The sequence below is a fragment of the Carassius auratus genome, unplaced genomic scaffold, assembly GCF_003368295.1.
Source record: "Carassius auratus strain Wakin unplaced genomic scaffold, ASM336829v1 scaf_tig00216229, whole genome shotgun sequence".
Lineage (NCBI taxonomy): Eukaryota > Metazoa > Chordata > Actinopteri > Cypriniformes > Cyprinidae > Carassius > Carassius auratus.
Genome location: NW_020528464.1, coordinates 21,333 through 32,164, shown reverse-complemented (window position 1 = coordinate 32,164; position 10,832 = coordinate 21,333). Strand labels below are relative to the sequence as shown.

Here is a 10,832-nt window from a genome sequence, read left to right as displayed (position 1 = left end):
TTCTGGACAACTTTGTTCATTTCAGTTTCATTCTAACTGTCAGATTGATCATGTTCTTTAACAGCTGGATTTTATTTTATTTTTTTCCAGCACCAACTGTTTCTATTTCCTGTTGTTGTTTTCAATTAGGTTATGAAGTCTTTAAATGTCCCTCACCATTAAAACCTGTCTGATCTGTTCCCCGTGATGGTTTTAATCATCTTTAATGAGTGTGTGCAGTAAATGTTTAGGACCTGCTACATGTTTGATTGCTGCCAATATGGATGTGATTGTGGCCTCTTGGATTCCCCCAAATAAAAACCATACCAGCATTATTATCTCTCTTGAGGTTTCACCTCCTGGATTTTTCTCTCACTTTAACCAGCAGAGCACTGCTTGCCATCTGACTACAAGGCTTTAAAGTGTTGTGTTCTAACAGGGGAGTGAAGAACAGGCCCTTTCTTGTCAGCTGTGAGAATATGCCAAAGGTTTTATATATATATATATATATATATATATATATATATATATATATATATATATATATATATATATATGATAATTAGTAATACAGTTTATTTCAAATAATGCATGGTTTTAGTTAACTATAATAAAATATGGTCCAATTTTCCTGAATTAACCCATATTTGCAGTGCACCTGGACAGTGTTTAATCATGTTCCCCCATTTCCAAAATTTGAAAAAGTTGAAATCAGGATATGGCACCCTTCACAAACAAGCAGTTTTGGCTCCACTCGATGGCCATTAAGAGGAAGTCCATCCAACCCTTTCACAGGCACAGAGGGCAGGAGAAAATAAATGCTGTATAAGGACAGAAAACCTGCTTGACCACACATTACAACAACTGCAAGCTTAAGTGTAAGCTCAAATCACAATGTTGCTTCCGCTTCCAACATAATAGTAAATTAAATGCACAGTAAACTTGGCTAAATAAGAAAAGAATAAAACCTATATTTGCCATTCATTAACAGCATATCATGAAAAGTAGGGTAAAAGGAAAAAAGCAGTGATTAATAGCACCATTAGTAGTTTACTTTAGAGAGTGTTCCAGATCTTCAGGGAGCAGTCTATTATTATTACACAAAGCATATTAGAAATACACTGGCTGAAAGGCACAGCAATATGCAAATAAAGCAAGTTAAAAGAATGGCTTGCCTGTAGATTTTGGTTTTCATTGCAAACAGATTAGTGCCTAATGAGGAGCAGATCATGGCATGATTCTTGTGTAAATTAAACAGCAGGTGTTAAGGGCTGCGGGAGGCACAAGCTAATGTATACTACATGTTTTTTAATGTGTATCAACAGTACTGCACTTAAAGGAATATTTCACACACAAAATAAATACATAAAAATAAATAAATTAATTAATTAAAAATGGCTGAAAATGTACTTATTACTCCTCAGGCCATCCGATGTAGACGAGTTTGTTTCTTCTTTAGAACAAATTTGGAGAAATGTTGCATTATATGACCTGCTCACCCCAGTGGTTTTCAATCACTTTTCAATCACTGAAACAAGACATTAACTTACGGACTGGAGTCGTGTAGATCACTTTTGGATTATTGTGATGTTTTTATCAGCTGTTTGGACTCTCATTCTGACGGCACCCATTCACTGCAGTGGATCATTTGGTTAGCAGGTGATATAATACTTAATTTCTCCAAATCTGTTGTGATGAAGAAACAAACTCATCTTGGAAAGCCTGAGGGTGAGTAGTTACGTATTCAGCAAATTCTCATTTTTGGGTGAGCTCTTTCTTTATAAATGCAAAGGGAAAACTAAACGTTTTCTCAAATGATCCACATATAAGAGATCAGTCCAAACATGCTGAAGGTTTCTCTCCGAAAGTACTAATAAAAATGCCTGAAAAGGCGGAAAGTAGGCTACAACCGTACAGACAAGTAACTTCTACACAGCACTGTTATTGTTTAAAGCTCAAAGAGAAGCAAAGTGTGCTGTGCCGTACAGCGTCTCTTAAACAATCTATTGTTACACAATAACATAATGGATAATTCACAGTGGTTTCTATAAATGCTGTTCCAATTAGTGATAATTGCCCTTAATAGGATACAGCTGAAGGCATGGTTTTGATTCGTTTTCTTCCCTTCAAAACAAAGATGTTATTAATAAATATTTGGGGGGATTTTCCGGTGGTCAATTTTGAGCAGTGTTGTACATGAATGGAGATGAATAGATCAGGTGCAACTAAAAATTATTTACACATTAACAAACGAATAAACTCCAGGTTTGGATGAATAACCAACTCATGCCGCTTTTATTTTTATTTTTTTACTACCCACACTGTTTTATAAAGAGAAATTATGCATTAATGTATTGAAGTACTATTACTATTACTCTTGTATACTCTCGCAACACTCATATTAAGCAAACTTTGATTACTATTATTACAATAATGTGTGAACAGTATTAAAACAAATGAATGAGTCTCTTTTATAATGTGTGTAATTGTTTGGAGCATCAGGAAATGAATGCAGTCACACAGCCAGCACACAACAGGCATTAGTTAACATTTTAAACATGAGACTGTATCCACCTCTCGGACTCTTCTGCCACCTTCTGGACAAAAGCTACACATACGGGACATTCAAGATGTCACACTCCTCACCAAGGCTGTATGTATTTGATCAGAATGCAGCAAAAACAGTAATATTGTGCAATAATATTACAGTTTCAAAAGGACTGTTTTCTATTTGAATAGGTTTTAAAATGTAATTTATTCTTGAGCTGGCAAAGCTGTATTTTCAGCAGGAATTACTCTAGTCTTCAGTGGCACAGAATCTTTCTAACTTGCTGGTTTGGTGGAGAAACAAGATTTATTATAATTTTTTAAAATTAATTATTATTATCAATGTTGAAAAAAAAAAAGCGGTGCAATTGAATGATTCCCTGCTAAGTTTTTTTTTTTTACTCTTTTATTTAAAATTTGTTTTGAACAAGAGATCAAAAATAAAAATGACAAATACAAATGCAATCGTCTTTTACAAACAATGATTCCACTACAGTTGACTATTTGATTCAGTCCAGTTACATTAGAGCATCAGCCTTTGATTGGTTTATTTGAAGTGTTAAAAGTCTTGAGCATCACGCAGGATCAGCTGACCAGATGTTGAAACTACTCACAATGACACTGCATTCCTGCTAAACAGTAACTAGTTACAAAAACAGGTTACATTGCATCACCTCTAGATACAGAAATGTCCGTTCATAAAGAACATTTATTCTGTTCAGTAGATTCTATGAACAGAAAACATGTCAGACACAAACGTCTCACATATGAAAACATATTTATGCATATACATTTCTTTTGAAAGATAACAATGCTAGTGGATACGTGGAAAAATACTCATTATTGACTCTCTGGTGATAAGCCACGTATCTCAGAGCTGAAAACATGCCTCGAAATGTCAAAACATGGCTTCATATCACCTGATTTAAAATAGCGATTCTTCCCTTTTCGTGAATTCCCTTATGAAACATCAGTATAATCTAAAATCCTGCATCCATCATAACATGTGCATCTTCTGTTAACTTCATGATAACGTCAATAGTTTTACAGAGTATTTAAACAAATTCCCTTATTTTTATGGATTTGATTTTTTTTAAAAATTGAATAAATGTATAATCATACATAAAAACAAACTGTAAATGATAAACAAAACAAATGTGCGTTAGAAAAATAGTCCCTTCATAAAAAAAATAAAAAAAGTGTCTGTCTATGGAGAACTATGAAAAGAGAAGCCACAATTTGAACACACGGTAGTGTTATCAACTAATCAGATCTAAAGATTCACCACATCTTTGGGTCTCAGGGAAATGATCTTGTGTGTCGAGATGTGGCCTCCCTGTAGTAAAAACTGGCCTGTGCCAATCTGATTTGAATTCTAACCTTCACCACTGTGATGTAAGTGTCAACCCAAAGCTCTCTGCATCTGAACTGATGAATCTGCTGCGTGTTCAGTTGACTGACGGCTGCTCAGAGCTCTCCGAGTCCTCTCCATCACTCCCCATGAGGCCAGGCACCTCAGGCAGATCTGAAAAACATTACAGACATTAGATATTGCATGTACAAATTCATGTACAGTATCGGTCAAATGTTAAGGGTCAGTACAATCTTTTTTTTTTTTTTTCAAAGAAACTTAACAAGGGCACATTTAATTGATAGTAAATATTTATACAATACATATATTTATTTTTACAAAAGTTATGTTGTTTTAAACTTTCTATTCATCAATGAATATTAAAAATATAAAAATAAATGTATCACCGTTTCCACAAAAATACTGAGTAGTACAATTGTTTACAGCACTGATGATAATAATAAGAAGAAACATTTCTTGAGCAGCAAATCAGCGCATTTACACTGATTTCTGATAGATCACGTGACACTGAAGACTGTTGAACATATAGCTTTGATCACCAGAATAAAATTACATTTTAACATATTAAAATCAAAAAGAGTCATTTTTAATCTGTAATATTAAACAATACATATGACTGACCCTAAACTTTTAAAATAGGTAGTTTAAATATTTATTTTAAACCTATGGAAACAACCTTTTATCATCTGATTTTTTTTTTTTTTAATACTTTTAAAAAGGTCATAATTTCGTTTATCAAGACCATTTTCCACATTCTTCACCTTCAGTAGCACAAGGTTTTGCAAACATTCGCACATTGTATCATTAGTTCTTCTGGGGTTTTCAACAGATGTGCTTAGAATAACTGCATCAAAGTATTTCGAATAGATTCGGTTTATATGAATTCACACTGACTTTTCTGACAATCCATCATCTCAAAACATTTTCAATCATTTCAATTTGCCTTGTGATTTGGCCCCTTTAAATTAAAAGTGGAAGATTGATGTTTCTGATCATTCCGTTCAGATTTCTGATTGTGATTTCAGATGCTGACGTGTGGCCCTCACCCTTTAAGTCTTTGCTGTTTATTGAACCATTGATATGATCCTGCTTAAATACTGTAATACAAAACATCACGTCAGCCATGAGGTGAAGCGGTTATCGAGTAACACTATTAAAAAGAGTAAGTCAAAGAGGAAGTACATGTTTAAACGTGAGAAAGACAGGACTTGTTTAGGTTCTTACAGCGCACAATCTTTATAGGCCAGATAAGGATTGTGCAGAGGCTCAGAGCTGCTAAAACGGCCACTCCACCAGTGACGATGACCATGATATAGTGATAATACCACACGCAGCCTGGACAGCATACCATTGTCCTAGAAGAGAGAAATCACATGCAAATATAAGTAGTCTTTCTCTCTCACTTCAAATTCTAGTATGCATTCATGCAAGCATGTGCATGCTTACCGGCATGGGTGTAGCGTCTGAATAATCATAACTCCCAGCCCATTAGCCACCTTGTCTGTGAAGCTCATAGCTCCATAAACAAAAGCCCCACTTTGCTGTCAGGAGGACAAGAAAAGTCTTATTAGAAACTTGAACACTTCTTTAAAAGCATATTTTTAGTTCTCTGCAACCATTTTTACACTTTTGAGTCGCTCTGAAGCATATGCCTTTTTCACTGCTGCTGACGTTTGCATATCTTACTGGCTCGATCATGCGTTAGTGTTGAAGCCGCTAGTGCTGAATAAGCTAAATAAAACATTAGCTTGAAGCTGTTCCTTCTCATGTTTAGTTCCCCAACACAGACTGAAATCAGCACTTACTGTTTGGTCTCCTATGAGCTCAGCCGTCATGGCAAGCGACATCACCAGGATGGTAGCAGAGCCCACCCCCAGCAAGACCGCTGTGCCGTACACCTTTTCTCCCATGTGTGCGTCCAGCAGCACCCAAAAGGAGAACGCCATAATCAGCAAGAGTCCCAAAAAATAGGTCATCTATCGATAAAGACAATGAAACTTCAAAGTAAACAAAATTCTTCTACCATATTATATTAGTTTCCAATACTGTACATTAAATATCTAGTGAATGTTTTTTTTCTGTAGTTTTCAGATGGTCCTTAGGGCTTACAATGATTTAAAACGAGCTTTAAATAAGCTAAAACAACTATACAAGATTTCTCTTATTTTAATTGACCCACCAGCTTTTTTAATTATTTTGTGGAAGAATCCGGGTTCTTGAAAAACCTGCCAATCTTATTTGGCAGTTACAAGATCAGTTGATTAAGAATAGAAGGGAAGCATTGCAACACGATTTAACAGTTATATAGGCCAGAATAAAATTGGCTTGATAGGCAATTTCCTATTTTGTTCTCTTTTTGCCCTCTTAACGAAGAAAAGAAGATTTGGATCACTAATGCAGCCAGGATGCACTTCATGTGTGTTTTTAAAATCTATAATGGACACCTCCAACTCAAGCTTGGGCTCAAAGAAAAAAATAATAAATCACACATCCCCCCACTTGTAATTGCAGCTTTACAGTGGTGTTTGTGTCTGCTCAACTTCACACGTATATGACGCAGCAAACCTGAATGTATCTCTGGATTGTTAATCACTTCCAGCAATGGGAAGATTGGGTATTTTATCTTCTGTTTCAATCAAAAGACACGCATGCAAACTCATACTCACACATTTGCCTATTAGCTTGCTTAGAGGCTTCATGATAAATGAGGAAGCAAAGCCACTTAGGAACATGACCAGGGGAATGATGGCTATGTACTTCTGCAAGAAAGAGGATCAAACAGAGATCAGTGCCTTTTTCTTCAATGCTTTTGTTGATGAACTGGGTGCAAACTAAGTGTAGTATTACTATAGTTGTTTTACCTTTGGCAACATTAGTGTGTAGGTCAGATACATGGATATGTATGTTTGCGACAGGTTCACTATCAGTCTGGTGGACATATAAAGCAAAGCCACCTGAATAACAGAGCAGGGATTAGAGAGGTTGTCAGTTATAATGGACAGGTGCTGAATACGGTCCTGAATGTTTTCACACCGCTGTGATTGAGTGATAAAATTGTGTTTCAAGTCACTATTCAGATTAATCACAAAAACTGAGAACTGCATTAGTAACAGGGGTACTGCTAACCTGGTAGAATGATGGCTGTCGCAGCCAGTTCTTCCACTGCAGTAGACTTGTGGGAGGAGCAACAGTGGTGTTGTTAAGAAGAGGCTGGCGCTCCCCAGGACTAGACCCCTCCTCCTCCTGACCGGGACGTGCCCCCTTCTCCCGTGTGCCCAGGTGAAAGAGCAGCGAGAACAGAGCACCAATGCCCACGACTGTAAGACTTAGACCCTGAGTGTGAACAGATGTTAACAAAATCAATTTAATAAGTCATGGCACTCGGTGGCCATCTCTGAAATGCTTCCAGGGCATGCAAGTGCAGCTCCTATCTCTTTGAATGGGGAAACATCAAATTCTCCAAAAAAGTTCACCTAGTTTACGATTAAATTTCCTATTTGAAATCACCAATGAAATCAGACAACAACGGTCTTATAAATGTTGTTGCTTAAGCACCAATAGCATTAAAAAAGGGATATTTTTCAGGCTAGACCAGCCAACGCACAAGCACAGTCCTGAGCATGCATCTCCAGAACGCTGACTGGCGGGGCTTCCTTCGATAGAGCGGCCAGACTGAGCGTTGCATTGTTCCCCATTTAAAACTATACGAGTGACATGTCTTGGGTGTTCTATAGTCTTTGATATCACTGCATAAAACTTGTTTAAGAGCTGTTTGACCAGGCCTACATTATGTAACATGCCATGAAAGCAGAGAACATCACCCATTTTCCTGTTTATACTTCATTTTTCACTGTGATACAGAACGCTCCCCAAGAGAGCCAGCTGACAACATTACTTGTCCTCTATTTGTTTTTTATCAAGTGTCACTGTGAAATCATTCCTACTATCATCAAGTGTGTGGTATCGTGGTCTGGTCTTCTTGCCTGTGGTCTCCCATGGTTTGAAATCGGCTGAGATTTTAAAATCATCTAGTGTGCAGCCAGCTAAAGCAGTACACTAGCACACACAGTGGGATGGGATCATCTTTAAATTGACCTATTTTTAAAACAGGATGAAATGACAAGGAAACCGTTCAGCATTATGACTTAAACTCACTCTGAAAACAGGGATGTCACCCAGGCCAAGGTTTTCCATAATGGCAGGATCATCTCCTTCCTGAGTCTGAAAATGAAACATCAGCCAGGCCACTCCATACACTGTGATGTTGGCTATCACAGTAAAGGCATACCTAACGGATACAACCAAAATACAATAAAGAGCTAAGACATCAGCCCGGTCACTACAGACAAAGTCCTTCAAACAACATCACGAGAATAGTTGATCATTACATGCGCAGATGTGCACGAGTTTACCTGTACGCAGTGAGCTCCACCTTTTCATGTTCGCAAGTCACCAGCTCGGGAATGAGGGAGAGATGGGATATCTGGGTGGCCGCCCATCCAAACTGGAAGATGACGATGAAAGGGGTGAAGTAAGTGAGACTGACCCACTGTGGGGTGTCCACATCACAACCCAGGCACTGGTTAAATATAAAGGGGAACGACAAGAGGACGCTAATAGTTCCTAAATAAAGTACAAAGAGAGTAAATTAGAAAAATATCCTACATTAATATGCAAATGAAAAACCTGAAACAGACAATTTACCCCAAAACAAATAGTGACATAATTTACTAAGGACATACTATCAAAATTAAAGTGAATTCATTCCTGAGGAGTTTTTTTTTTTTTTTTTTTTTTTTGAAAGTCATACAGGTCTAGAACAACATGGTGAGGACAGACAGACTCATTTTTGGCTGAACTGTCCCTTTAAGTTCCTCGTCACTCACCGATTAAATGCCATGTTTTTCTCTTCCCATATGATCCACAGCCGGGTGTCTTATCAGACTCATAGCCGATGAGCGGTGTACACACTCCATCCGCTATCTGCCCCACTAGCAGTAACACACCAGCATACGTGTTCTCAAAGCCCAGCACTGAGTGATAAAACACCAGCAGGTATGTGAACCACATAGAGGCGCACAGGTCGTTGAGAAAATGCCCCACTGAGTAACTCAAGCGCCTGAACGCGGGTAAAGACTCTCCTGAGGAGTCCGGCATGATCAATGCGATACAGTCAACCCTCAGTCGGCTAAAAATGCGTATTTCCTTTTAGCAACCTCAGCATATTGTCCTCTCCAGCGCCGGCGTCCACACTGAAGGGAGAATGAGTCTGGTGTGAAGTCCAGGGCTCTTCCATCACTGTGGAAAGAGAGTCCGTTCCTAAGGATTTGGTCAGCTGACTTCGTAAATGAGTCACGGTGGAGGAGGCGCGAATCGAAATTGTAACATTCTCTTTCATGGATCGAGGATTACAGTTTTAAATGTCATGTTGGTAAATGTTAATGCAGCATGGTTAATGTTGAATTTGTCTAGTGCGAAAAAACGTAGTACAGCGTAACTTTAGTAGCGCCATATTTTCGGTTCGTGTTGTCATGACGTGTTTATTAAGCCACACCCTCTCTCGTCCGTATCGTGTTGCCATATCCTTTTTAATACAAGCGACTGAGGTGGTCGCAATATATGAGCAGTCGTGGTTTTTTTTGTAATTTACACAACACGCGGTTTTTAAGCTTATTTCAATAATACAGTCGCGTATTTTTTTGGAGTACTAGTGTATGGACAACATAACAATAATGTAGCTCTTGTCAAGTCCCCCTCTGCTGTTCAATCAGTACTCTACATACAATATATTATTTTCGTTTTTCTGCTTTGCTTTCGTTATCTCATGTGCGCTCGAGAGATTTAGTTTAGTAATTTCTTTTTGTCGATTTAGGTTATTGTATTTTTTAGGGAAATCTGGCAACACTGCGTCCATTCATTCATTCACACACACACAGGAAATGTACTTATTGCCACTCAGCAACACTAAATTCAATGCGCATTTAGTTTATTTAAATTACTAAGTTTAACCCCAAAAATTCATTTACTCAACTTCATGTTATTGCATGGACCTGTTTGGTTACCAACATTCTTCAAAAAATCTGTTGTGTTCCACAGAAGTCACACGTTTGGAACACCATAAGGGTGAGCAAATGAAGACCGAGCTGATTTTTGTGTGTGTGTGAGATGAACTATGCCTTTAGTTCACACACTTAAAAACATTTTTTTTCGTTAAAAAAATTACATTAAAACGATATATGAGGTAGTCTGATTTTAAATGCATTTTCTAGACCCCTTCTAGTCATTTAAATGAATACAATCATAACGATTCATGGACATCTTTATAAAAAAAATAAACCTTTATCATCAACCAATAAATCATGAATTAACTGGAAAAGAAGCATTGCTCTACACTAGCAATGCTCTACATCTAAGAACAGCCCATTCATGTTTCTTGACATTCGGTTATAAAAGGTTAATGATTGAATAATCACAGGATGTCATAATTGGTTGCCTTTTCTGCGTTTAAGAAATGAAGAGGAAAAAAGGGAGTTTGGAAGTTTTAAAAAAAATGTCCTGCTCTAGAACTGTTCAGTAAACTATAAGGATGTGACACCCTTTTTTATTTTGAAGATTGCTGGTAATCAAATAGTTGGTGGTTGCCATTGACTTCCATAGTATTTTTTATTTTCCTATTATGGAAGTCAATGGCAACCACCAATTTTGATTACCAGCAACCTTCAAAATATCTTCTTTTATGTTCAACATAAGAAAGCAACTCATACAGGTTTGGAATGACATGAGGGTGATTAAATGATGACAGGAGTTTCATATTTGGGTGAACTATCCCTTTAAGGCACTTGCCTTGCAGCTCCATTTGTATTATATTGCACCGTAACCCGGTGATGCACTGCAACTGCCTCTGTATGTCACATGATGTTGACTGTACTGAAAT

The 10,832-nt window shown here is 37.4% G+C and overlaps 1 protein-coding gene across 2 annotated transcripts; it reads right to left on the bottom strand.

Annotated features, from left to right (window-relative positions):
• Positions 1-2,914: 2,914 nt before the first annotated feature.
• Positions 2,915-9,454, bottom strand: LOC113097392 (major facilitator superfamily domain-containing protein 12-like). 2 transcript variants are annotated; one of them, XM_026262630.1, is made up of 11 exons: positions 8,785-9,454; positions 8,311-8,521; positions 8,054-8,186; positions 7,025-7,231; positions 6,760-6,852; positions 6,565-6,657; positions 5,704-5,874; positions 5,345-5,439; positions 5,123-5,253; positions 4,945-4,995; positions 2,915-4,051 (listed from the first exon to the last, which is right to left on the bottom strand). In XM_026262630.1, exons 1-11 carry the CDS (start codon positions 9,053-9,055, stop codon positions 3,975-3,977), a joined length of 1,533 nt encoding a protein of 510 aa, XP_026118415.1. In that variant the 5' UTR covers positions 9,056-9,454; the 3' UTR covers positions 2,915-3,974. The 2 variants fall into 2 exon arrangements, with proteins under 2 accessions (XP_026118415.1, XP_026118416.1); XM_026262631.1 differs by lacking the exon at positions 4,945-4,995 and having other exon boundaries at positions 8,785-9,453.
• Between the last annotated feature and the right edge of the window lie 1,378 nt (positions 9,455-10,832).

Coding starts and splice junctions, on each gene's coding strand:
- LOC113097392 (XM_026262630.1), bottom strand. CDS start 9,055: ATGCCGGACTCCTCAGGAGAGTCTTTACCCGCGTTCAGGCGCTTGAGT. Junction 8,187..8,310: donor GTGGAGCTCACTGCGTACAG/GTAAACTCGTGC, acceptor TGTATCCGTTAG/GTATGCCTTTACTGTGATAG. Junction 5,254..5,344: donor CAGACGCTACACCCATGCCG/GTAAGCATGCAC, acceptor TCTCTCTTCTAG/GACAATGGTATGCTGTCCAG.